General features: G+C 41.4%; 1 protein-coding gene across 17 annotated transcripts in view; it reads left to right on the forward strand.

The window, feature by feature from the left end:
* The window catches only part of ZBTB20 (zinc finger and BTB domain containing 20), a 1,614,058-nt gene extending 1,590,024 nt beyond the window's left edge, over positions 1 to 24,034 (forward strand). For all 17 annotated transcript variants that reach the window (XM_033940835.1, XM_033940838.1, XM_033940833.1 and 14 more), the window contains one exon: positions 22,328 to 24,034. In XM_033940835.1, the coding sequence (XP_033796726.1) occupies positions 22,328 to 22,764 (437 nt within the window). In that variant the 3' untranslated portion in view covers positions 22,765 to 24,034. The remainder of the gene's footprint in view (positions 1 to 22,327) is intronic.
* Positions 24,035 to 27,418: the final 3,384 nt, after the last annotated feature.

Consider the following 27,418-nt stretch of genomic DNA (forward strand, 5'->3'; position numbering starts at 1 on the left):
AGTACTGAATGAGAGTTGGTTTTCTGGGTTTGGGGGGTCAAGCTGTTTGGCAGATTAAATATTTCCTAAATTTATTTGGAGGATTTGGATTTTTTTGTCGGAATGGTCAGCTAATTCAGATGCCGAAGATTTGGTGGAGGGGTAGCTGCAAGGGAGAATTCTGCCTTTGGGTCCTCAGTGCTACTTGCAGGCACAGTCATCTCGCCCTAGATTTCTGGGACTGCTTTTGTACATACCGCTTATCCAGGATGACACACCTATTGCACTGGCAAAAGAGATTAGGTTCTCGCCTTGCTAATATATTTTCCAGTAGATAAGTGTGTCATTCTGGACCCCCACCCTGTCATTCCTTCACCTGCCTACTGTCTCATTCTGATAGTTTTTCTCCAAGTCTGGATTTCAAGCATCCATTTGGGCTATACAGAATAGTATATTTCTAGCGTCTATAGGGGTATTACCTGAGCTCCTCTGATGCTTCTTTTTGGCATATTGCTGTGGTTGGATTGTTCCCAGTTCATGTCTTATTTGTTTGAGCAGAGCAGATTTATTTGTTGGGGATGATTTCCCATTTCCCTACTTCACCTACTATTGATAGAAGCTTGCTTGGGGACTAACCCCACTCTTCTATGAAACTGTAATAGCAGTTTCTAGCATGGGGAGCCACGCTGAATGGCCCGCGCTGCTCCCAATGCTCATAGAGTTCCTATAAGCGTCGGGAGCAGCGCAAGCCATGTAGCACGGCTGTCTGCACTAGAAACTGGTATCGCAGTTTCGTAGAAGAGGGGGTAACTGTAGGTGGCAGTAGTGAAGTAGAAGGATTACAGAAAAAAATCTAGAGTGGATTCCTTTTGCAGATGCTTGCGACCTGCACACCTATCTACTGGAAAAGATATTAACAAGGTAAGAGCCTAATTTCTTTGTACTTTATAGCAAAAAGGTAAACTTAATAATGTCACTTAACTTCACAAAAGGTTACCTCATATATCAAAATACATCAGACCTCAACAACTATACTCAAAAGCAATCTAAGTTCTAAGATTTACAAGCTAGCCTCCTCATTGGTCCAATAGTAGTTTGTTTGTTTGTTATTTATTTCCCTTTACATCTTTATATCAAATTCATTAATTAATTGACTTCTCTTTTAAGAAATTTTTTAAAATATTTTTCAAAATACTCATCTTTATAATCAATGAATAGGGGCTCTGACATGAATTCATATTTTGCCTTGTGCTTGTTCAAGGAGTATCCCCTATTGCAACATTACCGGAATTCAGAATTCATCTTAAAGCCCCTATTCATTCATTAAAAAGATGAGTACCGTATATACTCGAATATAAGTCAATCCAAATATAAGTTGAGACCCCCATTTTTCCCCCAAAAAGGAGGAAAAATGGTTGACTCAAATATAAGACGGGGCTTAATATTCAAGTGCAATGCCCTGCCAGGATCTGCATCCACTGTCCCCTCCCTGCCAAGTTCTGCACCCAGCCCCCTTCCCTCCCTGCCCTGCAAGGCTCTGCACTTAGTCCCATTCCCTACCATGCTCTGAACCAAGCCCCCTTCCCTGCCAGGCTCTGAACACTGTCCCCCCTCCTCCCTGCCAGGCTCTATATCCTGTCCCTCCTCCTTGCCAGGCTCTGCACCCTGTCCTACCTTCTGGGCTTGAGCACAAAATTGATTATTTATTTAATTTTGAGATTTAAAAACTGTTGACTATGTTTCTCTAAACCTGAGCACAGACTTTATTATTATTTATTTAATTATTGGGTATTGACTTTAAGAACTGTATGTCTATAGCACATGTGTCAAAAACAAAGCCCACGGGCCGAATCCAACTTGCCTGGGCCTTTTTATGTGGCCCGCAGCAATGCTCCCGAACTTCCCCTTCTCACAGCCCAGCGTGTCTTCCCTCCAGCGCCGGTCTGATGTCACTGTCATGCTGGAAAGTCTGACGGCCGCTGCAGCAATTTGGCAGTGTTGTCCATGGCTCCCCTTCCTGCATTCTGTCTGCTATGGTCCACCTGGGCGGAAACAGGAAGTTGTGCATCATTGGAGACAGACTGCGGCAGGCGAAAAGCAGGAGGGAGAGCCACGTACCACATTGCTGAATTGTTGAGGCCGGCAGATTTTTTGGCTTAGCGGCAACATTGGACCAGCACTGGAGGGAAATACATGCTGGACTGTGAGGCAAGGGACTGGCGCTGGAGGGAAAGACACGCTGGGCTGTGAGGAGCGAGAGATATGAAGGGAGAGAGGTTGTACCTGGGGTGGTGTGGAGGAAGAGGGAAAAAATACTTGAAGGGAGAACCATTGGGAAGAGAAAGGGAGAAATAGTGGACCTAGGAGGAGAGGGAGGGAGGCAGGCAGACAGGGGGAGTGATGGGATGGGGGTCAGTTGGGAACAGAAAGGGAGAGAAGTTGGATCTGGAGATGGAAGGGAGGGAGAAATGTTAGGCCTGAGGGTGGAAGGGAGAGTTAGATGCAGCATCTCTTTTTTTTCCTTCCATCTCATTGTTCAGCATCAAGGGGGGAGAGAAGAAGAACAACAGAAAAGAGAGGGAGCAAAATGTTGGACCAAGAGGAGAGAGGAGGAGAGACAGAAGGAAATAGGAGGCTGGGAAAGGAATGAGATGGGAAATGGGAGAGCTACAGAACAAAAGAAGATGTAAAATTGATAGGTAGCTGAAAATTTAAATAGAAGGAGAAGGATGAGAAAGAGGGTGAGATTTGAGTGGACAGAGGCAGAAAAGAAAAAAAGGAGAAAAGTTGAAAGGGAAAAATCAATTTGTTGCAGACAGGAACTGGAGCAAGAGAGAAGAGGAGAAAAAAATGGACGGCAGACACTGGAAAGAGAATTAGAAAATAGAAAAATTCAGAAAGAGAAACTGGGACCAAAAGCAAAAGACCAGACAACAAAAGGTTGAAAAAATAATTTTATTTTCTATTTTGTGATTACAATATGTCAAATTTGAAATATGTATCCTGTCAGAGCTGGTGTTAGACAGCAAGCATGAACTAGGACCTAAAAGAGAGAGGAAAAGTCTTTTTTATTTATTTTGTATGTAACACATAGCCTGTGTTGTATCCTTATACTTCTACTTAGATTAACCTCCCTCCTTTGCTGGCGCGAAGCATGGGTTTTGGCGCCACTGGCAGCGGTTATTGATCCGATGCTCATAGAAGTCCTGTGAGCATTAGAGCAGTTGCTGCCAGCGCAGGGGCCCAAGCTGTGTGTTAGTAAAGGAGGAGGTAAGTATCTTAATAAAAAAATTGATCCGCGACTTAGCCTGTGTTTTAGATTCCAGCCTCTTATGTGATTTGAGTTTGACACCCTGGTCTATAGTGTGGTGTAACTCTTCTTTCTTCTAGCCTTCCACCCCCACCCCCCCCCCCAAAAAAAAAAAAACAGGCCTTCCCTCCTTTTCTTTTTCTGCTTAGCTCTGTCATTAGAGGGAATAAACTCATCTGATTAACTTTTGTCTTCAAACTATAGGCAAGGTTTATTTTATTTTACATAGTCAGTCAGACCAGAAAGCAACTTTAAGGTTTAATTTGTATTTGGAGATTATAGCACATGCTAGCTAGATTTATTGGGAATATTTAGAATTTTAAAAAAGGGGGGGGAAGGTAGATTCCAGCAGAATTTGTATCATAGTGTCTCATTTGCTATACCCTCCTATAGGACTCCAACCCTCCCCATACCCTACCTTCCCAGGGTTTGCAACTTATATATAGACAGCCCAATAATCAAGAAATCTCAGTCAATCCCAATTCCAACCAATCAAGATCAATTTCATGCAGTGCAATCATTGTGGTGCTTTAGTTCCAAGGTACACCATCTGGAGGCTCAAGGCTTGGCCCATCTGTCTTCAACATGCTAGTATCGAAAAGGAGCTCTGTAAACTTAAGCAAGAATTACAGGCAATTAAAGCAACTACAATTATACCACAAAAATATACCAATGTACCAAAGAACAAAATCCCCAGGAATAAATAGATCACAGTAGGTTCAGGTAGACTGTGGCATGTAACACCTTCACAATTGTTCCACCTTCACAATTGTTGTCCCTAAAGAATCCCTTTGCTTCATTAGAGCATTGCAATGCTCAAGATAAAAGAACTAGGAGGAGGAACTAGAACCAGTGAAGATAACTTGTAAAGTAAAGCACCCCCAAAGCACATATAAAAAAGCTCAAACCAGGAAAGTATTGCTGCTAGGAGATTCCACCATCAGAGGGATTAACCTTGGAACACAGGACAAGGAACTCAAAATAGTGAAATGCCTTCCAGCACCCTTAGCTACCTGGAATGCCAGACAAATACTGACTGTAGTTAGGGAAAAAGCAAGGAATTTGAACTCTGATATTATTATCCACCTCAGAACAAATGACCTAGACAATAATAACTGACTTGCAGAGCAGAAAGCTTTTCAGGAGCTGGGGGAGGGGATAAAACCTTTTGTAAAGACTATTTCAGAAGTACTGCCTATTTATGGAAAGGGAGAGGAAAGAATACAAAATACTATGTCAAACCCATAGTCAGGGTTTGTCCCAAGTAGGGATAGGATTGTCACCAAGCCCCATTGTAGGAAGGAACCCAGAAAGTGTTGACTACCCTTTGAATAGCAAGGAAGAACATGCTAGAGAATGGCAGGAGAAAGTGGGGCAAAGAAGCTTTGCCCTTGCTGAGGCAAGCCCAAATTCAGCCAGGGGTTTATTACCTAATTGTAGGCATGTGCTTTTAGGCAGAAAACTGCTAGAAGCAGGGGTTTGAAGCCTGCTCAGTATGCTAGCGAGCCTTTTCCTTTTCTCCCACCCTTGCTTAGGGGGCGGGGTTTTAAGTTGCTTAAAGATAGGATCAGGTGTCACTAGCAGGGAGGAGAAGGAGATAGAACAGCAGAGGCTGGAAGGCAGCAGGAGCTCGCTCCAGGAGTGTCTGACCCATACAATTCAGACTGGGTCATGGAAGAAGTAGAGGAAATTCCTCCTGTCTCAGCAGAAGGTTTATCTATAATGCCAGAGCCTATGGAAATTCAGGAGTTTGCCTGAAGTTTACAACATCCCAGAGGAAATGCAGATACACTAAACCACTGTGAGTTTTAGTTTGTCACTTTCTATAATGGTGCCCTGGTTTGACTGCAAAAGAAATTTTGATTTTTGGGTTGCAAGTTACACTCTTACCTGGGATTTTGTAATGCTGAGTTTTCTTCATGTGTACTTTAACCAAAGCATTTTTGGAAATGCCTGTGAAATGTGTATGACATAAACCAATGTATGTATGAGGCAGTCTTGCTTTTCATTTGCTTCAAATCACTGTGCTCCATCCAGCTGAAGCAGCTCCAGGTGGTTACCACGGAGACAGTGGAGATTAAGCCTTGCTGTCTCTCAACAGAGTTAACCCCTAACATTTCCAGAAGCTTACCTTTAGTTCTCTGTTTGAAAGCACCTTATTTCCAAGAGCTATTCTGCTATGTTAATGAGTTGGTTATTTAGCCCAAGGAAAGAACTGTGGCTGAACCATTTTTGCTAAGATTACTGTTTGCCTGGTGCAAATGTTAATTATTGGCAAAGTCTGGCATTTTCTTACCAGCATTATCCCAGCTCTATTCAGGCACTAGCCTGGCACAGGAGTATAAAAAAAAAAAAAAAAACCAGGAATTTAAAATATAGTTTATCTTGTGCTAAGAATTGTTTTTGTATCAGTACTATTTTGAACTATCATTTAAACTATTACTGCACTACTGAGAAACATTGGTCAAGATTTCATCAGGCCGCTTTAGTGAAGAGAATTGAGCTAGCTTGGTCCATTCAGAGACCAAGGACTATTGGAATTATAAACCAGTCTGACCAAAATACAATAACTGAATTGTTTCTTTTTTGTTCATGAAAGTTATGGACTGTTGCTTACATTTGCTATATGCTTGGACAATGAAGTATCTTTGAACCTTTTGAAACAGTTTGGCCAGTGGCCTAAATAAACCTCAGGTTTTTGGGACATTCTGACTTTGTATTTCTTCTTTGAAAAACAAGAACCTAACTACTTTCCTGTACAAGCACTCCTAGGCGGTTGCCTAGTTTCCTTGTTAAGTCCTGAAGGGATCCTCTGGTTATAGATGACATGCCGGTTTGAAGTTTTGCCATGACCTGGAGCCCTACCTGCGGTAGTTAGATACCCAGGTGTGACTATACTGAGAACTTCAATAGGTGACTCAAAACCTGGTGTCATCAAGAAGGCTTTAGGTACATAGGAGGATGGGGCAATACACGGAAAAACAAGAGACTGTATTGTAATGATAGGCTTCACCTTACTAAGGCAGAAAAAAGAATCCTGGCTGAGAAATTCAGGCAATATGTTTCTAGGCATTTAAACTAGAAGGTGGAGGTGGCGTATGTATGGCGATTACTTCCGGTGGCCAGCCCCAGCAAAAGACAAGATTTGATGATAATAAAGATAGCAATGAAAACAATAATATTAATAATTCACTTCCTAGCGATGGAACAGAAAATGAGCTGAAATTTAAAACTATTCAAAAAATGAGATTGTTGAGGAATAGTAGCTGGAAATCAATGACCACAAACGCCCACAGTCTAAGCAACAAAAATCAGGATCTGCAATCCCTGATGTTAGAGGCAGACTTGAATATTGTTGCTATCACAGAAACATGGTTCAGTGATTCCCATGGACGGGACGCCAACATACCGGGCTATAATATTTTTAGGAAGGACAGAGATGGTCAAAAAGGTGAAGTAGCGCTCTATGTAAAGACAGATATCCAAGTGACTGAAATGCAGAGAGCCTGGGGAAAGGAAGAAGCAATATGGATTGTTTTGAAAAGAGAAGATAGAACTTCTATCTACTTGGGTGTTGTCTAGAGACCTCCAACTTAATCGCAGCAAATTAACAAATATATGATTGTGGATATACAAAAGTTGGGAAAGAAAGGGGAAGTGCTGTTGCTGGGTGATTTCAACCTGCTGTATGTGGACTGGAAAGTTACGTCTGCAGAATCGGAAAGAAGTAGGGAAATAATGGATGCCTATCAAGGGACTTTGCTCAGACAAATGCTGATGGAACCCATGAGGGAAAAAGCAATACTGGATCTGGTGCTTACAAATGGAGAAAGTGTCTCTAATGTCCGAGTGGGGACCCACCTGGGAAGTAGCGATCATCATACAGTTTAGTTTGATATAGCAGCCAAAGTGGAGGATGGCCACACAAAACTCAAAGTCCTGGATTTCAAACGTACGGACTTATTTAGCAAGGGAGATTACCTGAAGAAAGAGCTGATTGGAAGGGAAGACATAAGAGAAGTGGAAAAACAGTGGTCCAAGTTGAAGATGCAGTAAAAAGAGTTATTGACCTTTATCTAAAGAAAATAAATGAAAATAAGAGAAAAAGGAAACCGATATGGTTCTCCAAACTAGTGGTGGAAAAGATAAAGGCAAAAGAATTGGCATTCATGAAATATTTAAAAAAACCTCAAGAAGAGGAGTACAGAAAGGAATATCAGATGAAACTGAAAGAAGTCAAGAGAGAGATACATCTGGCGAAAGCGGAAGAGCAAATGGCTATAAATATAAAAAAGGGAGACAAAAATTTTTCATGTATATTAGTGAAAGGAGAAAGACAAAAAATGCAATTACGAGACTGAAAGAAGGTATAAACCACTATGTAGAGAGTGATGAGGACAAAGCAAACATGCTAAACAAATAGTTCTGTTCGATATTCACAGAAGAAAAACATGAAGAAGGACCGCGATTGATCAGCAAAGTTACACCTGAGAATGGAGTGGATACTGCACCATTCACAGAGGAAAGTGTTTAAGAACAACTTGAAAAACTGAAGGTGGACAAAGTTATGGGACCGGACAGGATCCATCCCAGGACATTGAGGGAGCTCCAAGAGGTTCTGGCAGGTCCTCTTAAAGATTTGTTCAATAAATCTTTAGAGACGGGAGAGGTTCCGCGGAACTGGAGAAGAGCAGATGTGGTCCTCTACACAAAAGTGGTTGCAGAGATGAAATGGGAAACTACAGGCCAGTAAGCCTCACTTCAGTTATTGGAAAAATAATGGAAATGTTGCTGATGGAAAAGATAGTGGAATTATTAGAATCTAATGGATTACAAGATCCAAGGCAACATGGGTTTACTAAAGGTAAATCGTGCCAAATGAATCTGATTGAATTCTTAAAAAGCCATGTTTTGGGGGGCGTGGCCGTGCGGAGAGCAGGGAAGACATCTTTTCCTTGAGCTCCGCAGTTCTCCCTCCGATTTGGCCTCCTTGCACTATAATCAGCGCCTATACTCTACCCAAGCACTATCTATTGCTTCTTGGGGGCTTATGGACAAGTTTGTGCTAAAAATCTGTGTGGGAATGGCAACTAAAACGGGTAAAAAAGAGCGCAAGCGCCTGAAATCAGGGCCCGGAGTTGAGGGGAAAATGGCAGGCCCGGCGGATGCGGCGGATTCTGTGAACGAGGCGGTCGTGTCTGCACTGGGATCCCGTCTGGACAAAGTGACTGAAACCTTGGCGACGCTCTCTACAACTGTAGCTGAGTTTAATACTAGAGTTGCTGAGGTTGAGCACAGAGTTAGCTCCGCGAAGGATTCTCTTACTACAGTGCAGGAGGAGCTAAAGCAACTGCGAAGCAAAGTGCTCAGTTGTGAGGAAAAAATGGAAGATCTGGAGAATCGCTCCAGACGGAACAACTTACGTCTGGTGGGAATACCTGAAACTGTGCTGGATGCGGACCTGCTTCCCACGTTGGAAAACTGGCTGGCGACTGAGCTGCTTGTTACCCATGGCTTGGGCCCACTGCGCATCAAACAAGCGCATCAGTTGGGCAGGAAGCAGGAGGGCATGCTCCGGCATCATGTGGTGATCATTCGCATTCTTAATTTTGCCCTAAAAGACCTACTCTTCAAGAACTACCGCCAAAGAAAAGATCTCCAGTTCAGAACCAGCGTGTTCTGCTTTTCCAGGACTACTCTGCACAAGTGGCCTCTCTCCGTCGGGATTTCTCGACTGTCTGCAAACAGCTCAACGAGAAAAAGCTGCACTTCACGCTACAATTTCCAGCTAAACTTCGGATGCTCTACAATGGACAGCCGTTTTTGTTTGAAACTAGTGCCGCGGCTCGAGCACAAGTGCTTCAACGGTTTCCTGATCTGGAACCTAGCACTTGAAGGGCTATGATGGTTTCTTGTGGCTCTTTCACAGCTCGAGTGGGGGGCCCCCGCGGACTGCGGGGTGCCCCTCTGAAGGGACGCATTGGTTTTTATTTCTTACTAATTGCACTTGCTGTAGCCCCCAATTGGGGGCTTGTTTTGTTCTGCTTTGATATTGTTCTTATGGCACTTGCTTTGTTCTGTTTGTGATACTTGCCTAGGTGAGATCAGGCATGTCAGGTTACTTTTCTAATCATGTTTGTTTGTGCACTGTTGCTTCTCTAGCCCTTTTTTCTTTTCTTTTCTTTTCTTATCTTTCTTGGGTGCTTGGTTCCTGTGTGGGAGGCTGAGGGGGGGGGCTTGGGTCATAGTCCCTTCTATGGAGTGGTGGTTTCTGGGGGTTTGGGGGGCTTGGAAGGGGGGAGTTGGGTTTGAGGGGGAGGTCGGGAGGGGAGGGGGGTCTGGATCTGTGTGGTTATTGATGGGATATGGGGGGGTGTTCTTTGGATGCTTAGCTGCTCGGAGGGGGGCTGGGACTCCCGGCAGGAGTTTTCTGATTTTCTGTTTTGTTGGTATCTCTGGTTCTTTACTCTGGATGCCACTTAAACGGGGTGTGCGCTGTGTGACGTGGAATGTGTCTAGTATTAACTCCCTGATTAAAAGGACCAAGATTTTGCAATATTTAGCTCGGCATCAGGCTGAAATTGTGGGATTACAGGAGACTAAGCTTACTGAGAAAGAACATAGTAAATTGAGACAGTCCTGGGTGGGTCAATGCTATTCTGCTTCTTCTCCTAAGGCTAAGGTCGGGGTGGCCTTGCTGATCCACAATTCGGTACCTTTTATCAAGTCCAGGGTCATCTCAGATCCGGAGGGATGCTATGTACTTGTCCAGGGCACTCTGTATCAACAACCTGTATTTTTGATGTCAGTGTATGCTCTCAATAGTGCTCAACGGTCGTTTTATAAACAGCTCTTGAGGGTTTTGATGATGTTGCCCCAGTCACCAGTTGGTCACAAAATTTTTCTGGGAGATTTTAACTCTATTTCGGATCCTGTCCTGGATTCTACTAGGGGGTCCTCTCGCACCGCTGGAAGGTTGGATAATGGGCTTAATGCGTGGATGAATGCCTTAGATCTGGTAGATGTCTGGAGAACACTCCATCCTGGAGAGAAATATTTTACTCATACTTCTAAAGTGCATGATTCTTCTTCCAGAATAGACTATATTTTTCTCTCATGCGGTCCATAGGGCTGAAATAGGAGCGTTAGTTATCTCTGATCACACTCTAGTTTGGATGGATGTCAGTCTGATGGATGGATCCTCTGGTGGAAGTGGGCGCTGGTGTTTTCCGGTGACGCTCTACTCTGACCCTGACTTCAGACAGTACTTAGAGCAGCAGTGGCGGGATTATGTAGAGTTTAACGGGGTGCATGTGGGTGATGGAGTTATCTTTTGGGAGGCCGCTAAGGCGGTGATACGTGGGGCTGTGTTAGCTTATTGTGCTCGCCGGAAGAAAATGATGGCGGCCAAGATTTTGGCCCTCGAACGTAAGGTACAGGAGAGCAGACTTTTAGCCCTTCGATCCCCCCACTTTGCCCCATAAGCATGATTTTAGTGTGGCACAGTCAGCGCTTCATGCTCTATTGCATGAGAGCCCAGAAATCTCTTTTTTATTACAAGTATCAGTTACATCGTTTCAGCAATATGCCTGGCAGAATGTTGGCTCAGCTAACCAGGGCGAGGAGGGGTCCCTCCTCCATTACCTCTCTCAGGGACTCCGGGGGGCGGCTGGTAACAGCTCAGTCACATCTTAAACAGCTTTTTGTCACTTTTTATAGCTCCCTTTACACTGCGGAGGTGGTGACTCAAGACTCTCAGATTAAGGCTCATCTGGACTCTCTACCCTTGCCACGGCTATCGGATACTGACAGTGCGAGCCTGGCCTCCCCTATCACTAGGGAAGAGGTTTTGGGAGTTATTAAAATCTTGCCTCTTTGCAAATCTCCGGGCCCAGTCAGGTTCAGTGGGGAATTCTACCGTCTTCTGCAGGGCTATGTGGCTGAGCCGTTGCGACGGTATTATGAGCAGGCAGTGGAAGGGGGTCATTTTCCACTGTGTTCGAATCAGGCGTTGATCACCGTATTGCCTAAGCCGGATAAGGATCCTCTTTTAGTGGAGTCTTATCGGCCTATATCGCTTATTAACGTTGATCTTAAAATCTTGACTAGGATTTTAGCTAATCGGCTGTCGCCCCTTGTTCCCTCTGTGGTGGGGGTGGATCAGGTGGGCTTTGTGAAGGGCCGTCAGACGGGCCATAATGTTCGGAAGCTATTGATAGCTTTGGCTCATTGTGACTCTTAGAGACAGCCTGTGTTGGCTATTAGTTTTGACTCTGAGAAGACCTCTGATAGGGTCGAGTGGGCTTTTCTATTTCCGCTGTTAACGTGATACGGGGTGGACGGGTTCTACATGAGGGCGCTTCGTGCCCTATACTCTAACTGCAGTGTTGGTTAATGGGGTTGCTTCTCTGTTTTTTTCATTACAGAGGGGCACCCGACAGGGTTGCTCCTTGTCTCCTTTACTTTATATTTTATTTTTGGAACCCTTATTGCTTTGGATCCATACTCATCCCCTGCTCACTGGAGTGGAGGTGGGAGATTCTTCTTTGCGATGCATGGCTTTTGCGGATGATATTATGGTTCTTTTAACTGATCCGGTCTCGAACCTTTCTTTGTTACTGGAGTTGTTCCAGACGTTTGGGGCATTATCGGGCCTTAAACTCAATGTGTCCAAATCGGAAGCGCTGCCTATTCATTTAAGCATACCTGTCTTATGGTCTGATTTTCCCTTGAAAGAGGCTTCTCAACAGGTGAAATATCTAGGCGCCTATATCCCTTCTTCCTTGGCGAGCCTTTATGAGATCGATGTGAGGCCTTTGCTTCGAACATCTGTTGAGAACCTTCGTTTATGGGGTACGCTCCCGGTTTCCCTTGCGGGTCGCATCTTTCTCTACAACATGATGATTGTTCCTAGGTGGCTCTATCTGTTGCAGACTGCCCATCTGGCTTCGTCGCCTGGATCTGGAGGTGTTGTACCGAGCCCTGAGAGTTTTTCTGTGGAGGGGGAAGAGGCCTCATTTGCCCCTTCGCATCTTGATGTTACCTGAAGCGCAGGGGGGTTTCGGTTTATTAGATCTCCGAGCTTACAACTTAGCATGTGGTATGCGACAGGTTCGGAACTGGTGTATGGAGAGTTCTTCCTTCCTGACCTATTCGGTGGACAGGACTTTTTAGCACCTATCTCTGGCTTGTTTTTGCTGCATGCCCCCACCGTACAGTTGGCTTCTTCTCAGAGGCAGCACGTGGTGTGGTCCTATATGAGGATTATATGGAAAATGCTTTGTAAACACTTGGGTTTCAATTTTAGTGTCTCTCCTATGTTACCTCTGGTGGGGAATTTGCACTTTAGTCCGGGTAGCGATACTTGAGTTTTTCAGGTTTGGCATGACCATGGGGTTCATCGGGTGGGGGACGTCCTTTCTGACCAAGGGACTCTTCTTTCTATTGCTGAGCTGGCTTCTTTATATGGGTTGGACAGGGTGGATGCCTTTAGTTATCTGCAATTTTGTCATTACATTCTCAGTCTTGATCGGACATACTTATGTGCTTCGGTAGCACAGAGTTTGGGTCAGAGTCTGGCTATGTGGGAGGATCTGGCTCTGCATCTTCGCTTTTCTGTCAATGTCTTGCAGTTTCCTTTGTCGTCTGAAAGGGCTGATTGATGGCTGGGGCATGGAGCGCAGATTTGGGGTGTCTAATCCCGCCCACTTTGATCTCTCACTGTTTTGTCCTTCTGCGTTCTCTTTCCTCTAACATGCTTCATAGGGAGCAGGAATATAAATTTTTACATAGAATGTTTATTTCACCGCAGAGGGCTCATCGTGCTGGATTTGCAGCACAAGCCTGTTGTCCCAAGTGCACATTGAGCCCTGCAACCTTGGGACACATGTTTTGGGCTTGCCCGTTAATACGGGCTTTCTGGCTGCAAGTGTGGGCTTTTTTGTCCTCCCCGTGCTCCTCATTACCTGTATGTACCCCTGCTATTGCCCTTTTTTATGATGGAGCTGCCCTTTCTCGTTGTTCTGTTGGACAGCGGTTGTTGGTCTCTAAGGCTCTCCTTTTAACTAAGAAGGCCATTTTGGTTTCCTGACAGGTTTTTTTGATTATGCCCCTCCACGCCGATAAGTAAGGATAATTTTTTTTAAAGCACTTTGAAGTTGGCATCTGCTGCTGATCACATAAGTGCTTTTGTATATTAACACTCCCATTCCTACAACATTAATTTTATCATAGGACTTAACTTTACAAAAGCTGTTGTATCACAAAAAAAAATAATGTAGGAAAAGCAATTTTCATTTAGTTTATTTGGCTCATTTGTAAAATATTTTAATTCTAAACCGTTAAACAAGAATTAAAGGGTCCTTTTACTAAGGTGCGCTAGTGCGTCTTAGCGTGCGCTAAATGCTAATGCATGGCAACGTGTTCATAGGATATAATGGACGCGGTAGCATTTAGCGTGCGCTAAGACGCACTAACGCGCCTTAGTAAAAGAACCCCCAAGTGTTAACTAAGATTATTTGGTCTACCACCCTTTTCCTCCTTGGTAGCAAAGTCTGCTTAAGGCATAAGACAGGCGAGGTACTGGCTTAGGGCACCAGAACTCAAAAGACACCAATTCCTACCTCACCAGCTAGAAGTCTGCCCTGTACCGTCCTTAGGTTCAAACTACTGGAGTTGCCGTCAAAGCTCACTCCAGCCCATCCAAACCATCTTGTCATTTGTGAGTACAGCTGTAAAAGTCTGCCCAGCAATATCGTCATGTTCCAAATTACTGGAGTTCCCATTAAAGCCCTCCCCAGCCTATCCTAAACCGAATTGTCTTATATGGGACACAGACTGTGCAAGTCTGCCCAATACCAGTATTCTTCAATTTATACCATTACGGGACACAGACTATTAAAGTTCTTCAGTATATACAATTTATTTTCTTATTAGAGATCCACTGTGTTCAAATGTAAGCACAGGTAATTTCTGTTCTCACCAGAAACAGGAAGTATATTTTCTCGTTATTTAAACCTGCAGTGGTGCTAGGACAGGGAAGAGAGCAAGCGATGAGAGCAAAGCAATACCTTTCTGACCACTGTTAAAATAATTTGACAACCCTTTTACTAAGCTGTGTTAAAAAGTGGCCAGCGCTATCCCTAGCACGGGGCTTTCCTGTGTGCTGAGGCCACTTTTAGCATGTCGGTAAAATGGCCCCATTTTCCCTATTAATGGTCATGTGCTAATTTCCCCATTAGTGCATGGCTATTAGCATATGAGCACATACCAATGTCTATTTTCTAGATGGTAAAGGGACACGTGCCAATCTTGTGCTAATTGGTTAGTGCGCGCTAATGTATGTGCGCTAACTGATTAGCGAAGTACACAACTACTCTTCATCCCCAGACATGCCCCATCGCTAAAAAGTCAATTTTATTTTTTAGTGAATGGGAAGCACATGCCGATGCTGAAACTACCGTGGAACGCCTAAGTAGTATATTTTTTACCCTGTGGGAAGTACATATTAGTGCTTATCGCAGTTTAGTAAAAGGTCCCCATGGTAAGGAGCTGATACATGCATGTGGGTGGGCAGGGGGAGCTAGCAGGAAGGGAGCAGCTGCAGGCTGCTAAAGTACATAAAAGTTGGCTCAGACTAGCATAATCCCTTGAACTGACCCTACTTGGTATTATTGCATTTCCAAGGTACTTTTAGCCTACAACTACTCTTCTCTGATGCTTGAAAACAGAGTTGGTATATGGTTATCTCAAGTCATAAATCACAGACCTGGGGGAATATAATTTTAAGACAACATATCATGCCTCATTGCCTTCCTGAAGCATTCCTTTTTCTATAATTTCCTCTAGTATTACTATAAAAGACATAAAAGCTGCCTTTTTTTCAAATTGAAAATGTTTCCTTTTAAATTTGGTGAAAATGGCTCATGCAATAAGAACTGCCATGTTAGGTCAGGCCAAAGGTCCATCAAACTCAGTATCTTATTTCCACCAGTAGTTAATCGAGGTCACAATTGTCTACTCTAGTAGAATCCCAAAAGTAGATAGATTTCATGCTACTTTCCCCCAGAGATAAGCAGTAGCCTTCCCCAAGTCTAACTGGTTAATAATGATTAAAATGCTTTGGATCAATCTATGCCATACAACATAAACAGTTTTTATTGAATCTGAAAGTTGATATACTGCTACTTAAAGATAAGTATTCCACTCATATCGCTTTCATTTTTTCCATTCCTGTCCATCTCTAGCATGCATTTCTACCTTTCTTTTATCATAGATTTTTTTTTTCTTCATTTCCACAGCTTCTAATTATACAGTGCAGACTGCTAACAAATGGGGAAAACATGCATAGCATGGCTCATGTAATTCTTTCCAAATCCTGTGTGTGTGTTGTATGTATGTGTGCTTTGACCTGCAGGGGAGATGGTTTGGACAGCTTGAATGGAAAGGTATCCAATCATTTTGGTCTGTAAAGAATATGCAACAAAGTGTGATGATATTTCTAACAATTAGATGTTGCTGTAATTTATTTTCAAAGCATGGATTTTTAAGTTTAGACAAAGGGAGTCTTATATTCAGACCATGGGAGGCAGCCCTCATAACTCCCATGGTTGTCGCTGACCATGAATATTCAATGCCTGCCATTTCCGGTGACTTGCATTGAATATCAGGGATTTTTTTGACAGACACTTACTTAACCAGCTACATCAATATTTAGTGTTGGCTGGTTAAGTTAAACACAGCCCAATTTTGGCAACACTGAATATTAGTCGTTATCACACGATATAGCTGGTTAAATTTTTGGTACTCACTGGGAATATTTAGCAGAGGTCACTGGTTATCTCATGCTGAATATTTAAGGATAGGCACTGTGGCTGTTTCTGGATGGTTAAATAGCTTTGAATGTAGGAGAAGGATGTCACTATCCCAAGGCAATAAATACGAGGTACAAGCCAAAAGTTCCTGGAAAGATACTGTCCCATCTCAATGACATGTGCTGCATTGCTATGCCACTAGATGTTACCTCCAGTATCACTAAGGAAGTAGTCTACAAGTTATCATTGCAGTGGAAAGCAGTGTTTGCTTACATTGTGCATTTTTGTGACATTGTGTTGAAGCTGTTTCGTGATCAGTGTTATGACTGACTTGAAGGAACAAATAATTCGTATGAAATTTTGTTTCAAACCCAGAAAGACGGCAACAGAGACCCACCAAATGTTAAAACGAGCATTTGGGGATGAAGCTATGGGTCACACAAAAACCTATAAGTGGGTCAAGCAGTTTTAAAACAGCAGAACGTCCATGGACGATGATGAATGCTCCAGACGCCCTTCAACTGGTATCACCAACGCAAATGTGACAAGAGTTTGTGAAAAAATCCATGAAGATTGCCGTTTAACAATTAACGACCTTTGTGAAGCCTTTGGTTTGTCATTCAGGACTTGCTGGCGAATTTTAACTGATGAACTGGGAATGCACCACATCGCAGCAAAATTTGTGCCTCGTCTTCTGACAAGTGAACAAAAGGAACATTGAGTTCAAGTGTGCATGGAGCTCAAACAGTGATGTGAAAATGACCCAAACTTCATTTCTCAGATCATTACTGGAGAAGAAACATGGGTATATAGCTATGACCCTGAAACAAAACAGCTATCATCTCAGTGGAAGTCACAGAATTCACCAAGACAGAAAAAAGCATGTCAAGCCCAGAGCAACACGAAAACGATGTTGATCTGGTTTTTTTTTTTACATCAAAGTTCTTATCCACAAGGAATTTGTCCCACAAGGGCAGAAGGTGAATGGGCTGTTCTACTGCGATGTTCTGAGGCATCTTGGAGAACAGGGTCAACGTAGACTTTCCTAGATGTATAGCAACAAATCTTGGGTGTTGCATCATGACAACGCACCAGCCCATTTCTCGCTCATTGTGCGTCATTTTTTACTTCCACAAACATGATTGTCGTTCCCCACCCCCCTTACTCACCTGACTTAGCCCCCTGTGATTTTTATTTTTTTTTTTTTAATCCCAAAAATAAAAATGAACTGCAAGAGAAAAAGATTTGAGACAGTAGATGAGATTAAGAGAATAACACAGGATATACGGAAGGAAATGACTTCCAGGGGTGCTTCCAAACATTACAATCGTGCTGGGACCAGTGCATCAATGCAGCAGGGGGACTATGTCGAAGGAGATACAGTCAGTTCTCATATTATGTAAGAATACAATTTGTAATAAATTCCAGGAACTTTTGACTTGCACCTTGTATTTCTATGCTTCTATACAACTAGAAGACCATAAACATATCAGCCAGTAGCAAATTGCATGGTTTAGTCACTGGCTGCCATCATACACAGCAGATGTTTTATTAAAACTGAGCACACGCTAATGAAATTAGCATGTGATAAATGCTAAAAAGCCCATAGGTATAAAATAAGCTTCTTAGCATTTAGCGCACACAAATTTCATTAGTGCTAGTAAGCTTTAATAAAAGAGCCTTTAAGAAAGGTATATGGTTCAGTCACTAGTTTCACAGTAATATTTACACCAAAGAAAATGAAATATCCAGCAGGGATAGGGGTATGATAGCAGAAGGGTAAACACATAGAGCTGAGTTATGTAGAGTGAAATGGGAAAACATAAACCGGCAGATCTCAGCCAGGCTCACATAAGACAGTTATGCAGGCCCTGTCTGAATATTGGGCCGACACCTGCAAAACTTTTAAAAACAAATTTTAGCCCCCATCCCTGATCTGCCCACTTTTTGGGAGCGGTCAGAGGTGATATTTAGAAGCACTACCTACTTTAGCGTTGCTGAATATTGGAAGTTAGGCAACCCCAGGGGATTTAAGCTGGCAGGAGCCTCTCCTTCCTGCTTAAATCGCTTTGAACATCGAGGGGGGGGAATTAATTATTTACTTTTTCAAATTATATAAAGTCTAGGGCAGTGGTTCCCAACCCTGTCCTGGAGGACCACCAGGCCAATTGGGTTTTCAGGCTAGCCCTAATGAATATGCATGAGAGAGATTTGCATATAATGGAAGTGACAGGCATGCAAATCTGCTCCATGCATATTCATTAGGGCTAGCCTGAAACCCCGACTGGCCTGGTGATTCTCCAGGACAGGGTTGGGAATCACTGGTCTAGGGTACATGTCATGAAGTTAAAAGTAATACATTTAAAACACATGGGAGAATATACAGTATTTTTATTCACTCATTGCATAGTTAAACTTTGGAACTTGTTGCCTGAGGATATAGTAAAAGCAGTAGTATTACTAAGTTTAAACAAGTTGGAAAGTGCATAAATATTTAACCTGCTGAGGGATAAGGTACCAAAACTAAGATGTGTGATATATTTATACCACAAGATTGAGGGATATTAACTGTATAATCATCGAAAATTGCAGCCTCAGCTTTTATTTCTTTAAAAACTTGAGAAACATTTTTCAAAAACAAAGTAATTAATCCCAGAAATTACAAACGCCGCTTTAGGTACCTGTAGTAGTAGAACATGAAAAACTTCAAAGCTTTGAAAAAATGCATAGTTTCATTCTACTGACCCTATAGTACACAAAACTTTCTAAAATGAAAGTTTTCCCTCGATCCTTTTAGAGTATTTCTCTCTGTTATTTGTACCTATTCACTCAGTGGGTCACATATAGTGTGATAAAACAGCGTGTTTCCTTAACTCATGCATATCTGTTTGGGGACAGGATGTGAAAATATATGGTAAAGGGTGATTCATTCGGGTGAGAGCTTACATGAGCCATGTGTCCTTCTATGTGTGTGTTTTCAAGCATGTGAGCATCTCTGTATGTGCCTATGAGTCTAGTATGGGGAGCGTCTATGTGCATATGTGGATACCTTTCTGTGTTTGTGTGTATATGTAAGAGAGAGTGAGAGAGTTTTCATGTGTGTGCCTGTCTGTGTTTAATTTTGTGTCTTTATGCCTAAGCAAGCACAGATGGGTAGAGCCTCCCCCCTCCCTCCCAGTAAGTTCTATTGCTTAGGCAAAATATGCCTTAAAAGTTTCCGACATGTTGCTGGAGAATAGGAAGTATGGAATCTAGCCACTTTTTGGGATGCTACTAGTAACCTGGATTGGCCACTTTTGGAAACAGGATACTGGGCTTGATAGACCTTTGGTCTGACCCAGTGTGGCAACTCTTGTGTTCTTAATATACCTCTTGAATTTATTTCCAATCCACCTGTTGCTATTTGTATATATGTTTTTTGTGTGTGTCTGAGTGGGTCAGTGTTTGTATGTGCTTGTGTGATTGTATGTATGTGTTTTGTTTGTATGTATGTATGTATGTATACATTTTGCTATTGTATGTGTTCATTATTTGAATGCTTCTGTATCTGGGTATGGATTTATGTGTCTGTAGATGTATCTGGGTGTGTTGTGTATGTATGTTGGTGTATGTAAGGTTCTCTGTTGGCTCTGTATGTGTCTGTGACTGAAAGAGACGAGGAGAGAGGCAGTTTGAAAGGCGCAGTTTCCTAGCTGCTTTGTTCCTGTGTAACAATATTTTTGGGCTGCTTTTGCTGGAAATGCCTCTCCTGTAGAAGTGCAGAGGACTATTTTGTAGGGGTCTTTATTTTTCTGAACTCTCTAGCCCTACATGACTCATTTTCAAACTTAGGGCCTCTTTTATCAAGCTGTGCTAGAGATTTTTAGCATGAGCTGGCACAGCAAATGCTCCAATGCTCATAGAATTCCTATGAGTGTCGGAGCACTTACCTCGCCGGCCTGCGCTAAAAACCTCTAGCGCAGCTTGATAAAAGAGGGGGGGAGAGGTAATTTGTCTTTTCACTCTTTTTTTCCCATCAGGTCAGATTTGGTCCCATTTGGTTAAGTTTCAGTCAATTTACCCCCAAACAGACATTGTCAACTCCTTGAGTATATTTTTGTAATAGGAAACTGGCTAGGTAGGAGGTCCAAGTAAGCTTGGGGGGAGGGGTTATATTTTGCATATGTATCATGTATCTTTATAAAATATTTTAACAAAACCTGCAAAAATCATGTGTATATGCACCTGTGTATATTTACATTTGTTTGGGAATTGGTGTAAATATATGCACGTCGACTGTATGTATATGCTTGTACTTCACAACTCTGCCAAAATTTCTTCCCCAACTGCATCTATTCTCTGGTTATGTAAAACTAAACGTACATTATATCAATTAATCCCATAAATATTTTTATAAGAGCCCTTTTCTGTGGTAAAACAGGTTTTACACACTAAAGAGGTTGATAAAACTGCATCCCCTTTCCTTGTGTACAATTTCTTCCCCACATTTATTGGATTGAAAAAAAACACACGAAAATACACTGATTTCAGTGAGAAATCCACAGGTGTCTGCACTGTACCACTTTCAAACTGCCCTTACCATATCTGCCAGATCCTTTCTTCTATTAGCATTTCTTCTTCTCACCCCCATGTATTCCTTTTGAAATCTTTCTGTTTCTACACTGCTTATTGTAACCATTCTTTTTTCTTTTTCATCAATCTCCTCTGCTTGTATGCCTTTGTTTTATCTTGCTGTTTCCTTTCACCTACTTCCATCACTTTTGTTTTCCTATCCCCTTTTGCCACACCACATCCACTATTTCAGGTTTCCACCTTTAGCATCCCTTTTCTTATCCATACCGTCTATACCAGGGGTAGGCAATTCTGGTCCTTGAGAGCTGGAGCCAGGTCAGGTTTTCAGGATATCCACAATAAATATGCATGAGATAGATTTGCATCTCAAGGAGACAGTGCATGTAAATCCATCTCATACATATTCATTGTGGATATCCTGAAAACCTGACCTGGCTCCGGCTCTCGAGGACCGGAATTGCCTACCCCTGGTCTATACCATGCCTTCCTGCCTTTGAGGACATCATTTGTTTCTTCCCCCTTTTTTTCATGTATTTTCATTCCTACAGCTCGTTTAACAGAACCAGCCCAGAATAATGCAGATAGGCTATAGCAGGGATCTCAAAGTCCCTCCTTGAGGGCCGCAATCCAGTAGGGTTTTCAGGATTTCCCCAATGAATATGCATGAGATCTATGTGCATGCGCTGTTTTCAGTGCATATTCATTGGGGAAATCCTGAAAACCCGACTGGATTGCGCCCTCAAGGAAGGACTTTGAGATCCCTGGGCTTATAAGTACCCTCCCTCAAAAGACAGTAGGAAGAATATAAAGAGCAGTTTCTGGTGCCTCATGGGCATTAACATTTAGCCAGTTAAGGAGAGACGTTATCAACGTGGGTTACCTTTAAGACAAGTTATTATACCACGAGTTATGCTATTTTAGCACAGGGTCTTGTTGCATAAAATGGGACCCTGTCCTAGAATGACTTCCAGTGAAATAACCCGACTTACGGGGAAGTTATCAACACAGGCTAAATTGGGTTATTTTAGCACAAGTTACGTTATTTTAGCATAGGGTCTCATTGCATAAAAGGAGAAAGTTATCAATATGATCTGTTAAATCGGGATCTTTTTTATAGCACAGGATCTCATTTCATAAATGGGACTTTGATCTAAAATATCTTGACTTGTGGTAAAAGAACCCTATAAAGTAACCCTACTTAGCTGTAGATTGCATTGATAATTCCCCCCCCCCCCCCTAAATCCCATCACTGAATATTCCCAGTCTGAATATAAAGGAATCGAGATAACTTTAAGCCTTCCTTATGTATGGCCAAAGTTATCTGGATAAGTTTAACCAGATCATGCTGAATATCTGTTCTCTCTGGCAAAATTAAAGCCATGCCACTTGAATACCCTCAGCATCACTTTTCCTTAACTAGACATGTTTTCCAGGCAACTCTTAAAGCTACCCGGACAAATCATCTGACTATTGGCTTCCTAGTACTGTAGTTGAATCCCTATTAGCCAATGTTTCTTATGGAGCTGTTGGAATTTCCAAGTTACAAAATATCAATAGTTGGTTCTACCATTGTACATTCCATCTGCATTACTTGCATGTTCTGTCATTCAGTTTAATTTTGTTTTTGCTTTTTTTTCTCTCTAATAATGGACAGGTGAGAAACCACATCAGTGCAGCATCTGCTGGCGTTCTTTCTCCTTGAAGGATTACCTAATTAAACACATGGTGACACACACAGGCGTGAGGGCTTACCAGTGCAGCATCTGCAACAAGCGCTTCACCCAGAAGAGTTCCCTCAATGTGCATATGCGCCTGCATCGGGGAGAGAAGTCCTATGAATGCTATATCTGTAAGAAGAAGTTCTCTCACAAAACCCTGCTGGAAAGACATGTAGCTCTGCACAGCACCAGCAATGGCACTGCTAACAGTCCAGCCACAGGCCCCAGCAGCACTGGCACCAGAGCTGGCCCCACCAACGCAGTGGTCACCTGTACTGAAGGGACCACTTACGTCTGCTCCGTCTGTCCAGCTAAGTTTGACCAAATCGAGCAGTTCAACGACCACATGAGGATGCATGTGTCAGACGGATAAGTATCTTTCTTTCTTATGAACAAACAAAAAAAGCTATGGCACTAGATTTAAGAAATATTTTGTTTCTTTTTTTGTTTTGTTTTATACTACATGAAGAACTGTATTGCCTGCTGGTACATTACATTTCTGGAGGCTGGGTAAGTATATATATTTTTCCCAGCCTCCCTTGGATGGTGGCCTTAAGGCTTGGTAGTGCTTCAAGGGATCCACTGGTTGGATCTTGAGCTACTGGCCTCTAAATACAACCCTTCTTTACAAAAAAAAACTACAAATTTTAAAAATTGTTAAAAAATGACAAAAAAATAAAAAACATTTTTCATTTACGTAGAGCACTACGAAAAAAAAGAAAATAATATAATGAATATTGAAAAAGGCCTACTGTCTCTAATTACACCGCTTGCAGTGTTTTTGATGGACATTTTCACAAATTTGACCGCTTGGACTTCACAGTATCCAGTTAACAAAAAAAAAAAAAAAGCAACTTTGGAATCTCACATCTGGCTTAAACTAAATCACTGCCGTATGCTGGGATTCACATCATTTTTCCGTTTCACATAAGGTTTGGTGAGGATTTGGGAAAGTGAGTGTGACTTAGATGGGGTGGAGTTTTAGTTGGATGTGTAAAGGAGAACCAAGGGTCCCTCTCCCCTTGGTTCTTCTTCATCCTTTGCTCCCCTATCTCTTTTCTCATAGTTCCTTCCCTCCCTTTCCTTTGCTTTCAAGAGAAGACAGAAAAACACAGGGAAATAAAAGAATGGCATCAGGAATGACCTATGTATTTATTCGTTGTCTACGTTGAGCAGAAGACCTCGGCACAATCAAGGAGAGGGACATTTATGGAACACACAAACAAGAAAGATTAATGAAATCAGCGCATCCATAATTTACACCTACTGTTATAGGTACAGGAGAGCATTTTAAATTGATTTTTCCCCACAATATTGCAAAAAGTATTTGAAATCCTAAAATGAAATTGCTGCATTAGGTTTGTACATTTGTGGATGAAAATAGAGAAGGGTGATTGATGGGGGTAGGGGTGAAATTGACAAAAATGAGTGTTTGAAGTATTTTAATCTAAAATTTTATAGAGGGGCAATTGTGACATTAACACATGAAACATTAGATTAAAAGAATATATTTGAATATTTGAAACAGTATTTGTTTAAAAAAAAGAAAAAGAAGCAGAAAAAAAACTGAGATTGTTCCAAGTACAGTAATATTTTCTTTGTTTAACTCACACTGCCACTAATAAATTCTACTCTTTCTTGTTTTTTTTTTGTTTGTTTGTTTTGTTAAGACTGTTAAGATTAGCAAAACCTGCTTCCATTCAGAAAAAAATGTGATTTCAGAGTTTATTTTTAAGAGAGGAAGGATGTTTCTCAGTTTCTCTCCTTTCATTTTTTTTTTTTTTTAGTTGATGTGTGATGTATTATGGGTGATGCACACAAGGCATTGCCATCTCTGCTGTTCTTTGAACTGCTGCTTTAGTATATTGATTTTTATTTTCTGTGACTGTTATTCAGTACATTTTATAGCTTTTATTTTTAACTTTACCAAGATATTTCCTTTTGTTGTTCCATCTTTAATCTATTGTCTTCTAATGCTTTTACCCCATGAGAAAGTGGATGAGGCCTTTTAAAGACTTTGCAGTATACTTCCTTTATAACTATTTTGTTCTCGTAAATAGGAGAGTGCCAGAGGTCTTTTAGTAAGAATAAAAATTTAAATGCATGCATTTTCCTTTATTTTTCGTTGGACACTGGACACGTAAGCAATAAGCCACCATAGGATGTGCGAACAAACAATCTTTTGATGCACATTCCAGATCTGCTAAGTCATGGTGTGAAGAAATTCTGAGCTCAACCCTAGAAGTGGCTTATTGCATTTTCAGCATAAAAAATCAAGACAAGGTATTTCATAAGCAGAATTTAGAGGGGAAGGGAATGCATTGAATTCTTGAGAAATGATATCCAGTTTATAACACATACCCTAGCAAAATGTGGCCCATAATCGAAATGCTGGATTTCTATAAGCTGTTTTATAAGATTAAAAATTGCACTCATGCCCATTCTCTTATTGTGGTTCTAAGTAATTAAATGTTGTAATTTGTACTAAATGAGAAAGGATCTATTGTTGCATTGAGATCCAAGTCATCCTTCCAGTCTTAAATTGTTCTCCCTGTCCTCACATTCCAGTTTAATGATGTCCACTGTAACAAGTCTTGAACATATAGATATTTATTAATTTTCTGATTTGCTGTGAATGCTCTCCCTTTGCCATTTTCTTCTCCCCTCTCCTTATCAGCAGTCTTCCAGTAAAACTGCTTGAGAACTTCTCCACTGATCCTTGATCCATTTTAAATATGTAGATGCAAAATATTTTTCCTTACTTGAAAATCATAAACTCTGCTAGCCTTATCCTCCTGTAAGTATGAAGGAGTTATGGTTTGTGATTTCCTATCTGAAGTCATGAAAGAACTCAGCTACTCCCACTTAGATATGTAATATACCTGTACTAATATAACTAATCCATATGTTAACACTATGGGTGCCAGTCAGATAAACTCAGATATAAAAGAAGGATAAATTGTTTGGTTTTCAATGAGTGAAGAAATTTAGTTAGGAAAGATTCTGCAAACCATTAATGTACATCCAGAATAGAAAATCCATGTCCTTCAAATTTTTTTAATTCAGAAAATCTGCTGAGTATTTAGCAAGTACTCTATTTTGCTATTCATCCAGAATTTTTTCCTGTTAATTAGTGTTATAGACTAATGTGCGATGTCTGAAAATGCACATTCTTGCCACTGAATATAACCTAGAGAAGAGGACTAATCAAAACCATGTTGTAATATTGAACAGCTAGTAGAAATTGTTGTACTGTAAGAACTACAATATAAAACATCTCAGTAGGAGAAAGTCTTTATGAAGTTGGATTTGCCTTTTTACCCTGAAAATCCCTAATTACATGCATTAAGGGTTGAGGTTATCAACATGGGTTACTATTAAGCTGTGTTATTTTATTGTTAGTCCCAAGTTATTAGTAACTAGCCCCCTCTTTTACTAAGGTGTGCAAGGCGATTTAGCGCGTTTTAAACGCTGACGCATCCGTAGAATATAATGGACGCGTTAACATTTAGTGCGTGCTAAATCGGCTAGTGTGCCTTAGTAAAAGGACCCTCAGGTCTCTTTGTGTAAAATAGGACCTTTCTAAAACAGCACGAGTTAGTAGTAAAATAACATGTCTTAATGGTAGTCCACATTGATAACTATGCCCCTTAATCTTGTATGAATGCACTTTAGTATAGAGGCTCGTTATGTTAGCAGTTATGAAAAGAACCTCCTAACAACCGCAAAAATGTCAAAATTGAGCAAATGAAGGGCAGAATAATTTTTAAGAAAATTGTCGTAAGTTGGATTTCATTGACTTGTAGAACAGAATATGACCTTGGTAGGTCCACAATATGACCTTGGTCAACCACAATCCTAAGGAAGCTTTAATGCATACCTTTTCATCTCACCATTCCTTATCTTTAACATATAACTTATAAACTTCTGTACTGGAATAGGGAAGGTGCTGGGCTTACAGAGTTCAATATTCAGTAATGCTATAACTGGTTAAAGATAACCGGTTAAGTTGGCTAGTACAGTTGTCTTATGGATATTCACAAAGCTATCCATTTAAGGCAGTAAATACTAAACTGTGGTAAAAGTTGCTGTACTGTAGGTTATTAACTCGGTCAGTCAATTTCATTTCACATTGCTGCAGCCAGAAACATCATGTGTACCTGGTTGCAGCATTATAGAGACGATGGTCTGAAAGTTGGGCCAAAACTCTTTTAAAGTTACCAGTGCATTGAGCCCCATCCCCTCCCCTCCCCTCCCCAAAATAAAAATATGAACACCTTACTTCCTAAACCACTAAACGTGAGTCCCCTACCTCCTGACCCTACCTAACATGAACACCCCACTCTGGCTCCTGCCAGGAATTTTCTTGGTGGCTAATGATAAGAGAAAAGCAATCCCTGGCTGTTTCTGCCCCATCCGTGCCTAATTTTAGAATGGTGCTGAAATTCCACTACCATCTCAATTGTACTGCTGTTGGTAAAGCTGCCATGAGACTCAAAATCTAGCATTATCTTTCCAGAAATGGCACCGATGGGAGGTTAAATGGAAGCTCCGTTATTCAGTTGTGGAATAATCAGGTGCTTTGCCTGCATTTGCATTCTTTCCATTTCATTGTTTAACCTCTGCATCAGATATATCTAACAGTGGTATATCAAACTGGAAGTGAACTGTTACTTACATTACCCTAAAAATACTGTATTAAGGGCAATGAATGCATGTTTGTCATTTAAAAGACATTACTTGACAATATCTGGTTAACATTGACCTTCTGTATATGCAGTCTGATTTAACTGGACAGCTCCACCTGGATAAAGCTGCCTAGTTAACATTTTTACTCATCTTCAAGACAGTTCTTTCCCCACCTACATTTAACTGATAAAAATTTAACCTCAAATTAAGTTGTCTTTTAAACCAATGAGTCCCAAATTTGAAAATTAATAATTTATCAGATAAATGACTTTTATATCAATCAACCCCATAGTTGTTTTGGGGGTTTTTTTAATTACATTTGGGAAAAGTGTTGAAGA

The sequence above is a fragment of the Geotrypetes seraphini genome, chromosome 4 (genome assembly GCF_902459505.1).
Source record: "Geotrypetes seraphini chromosome 4, aGeoSer1.1, whole genome shotgun sequence".
Lineage (NCBI taxonomy): Eukaryota > Metazoa > Chordata > Amphibia > Gymnophiona > Dermophiidae > Geotrypetes > Geotrypetes seraphini.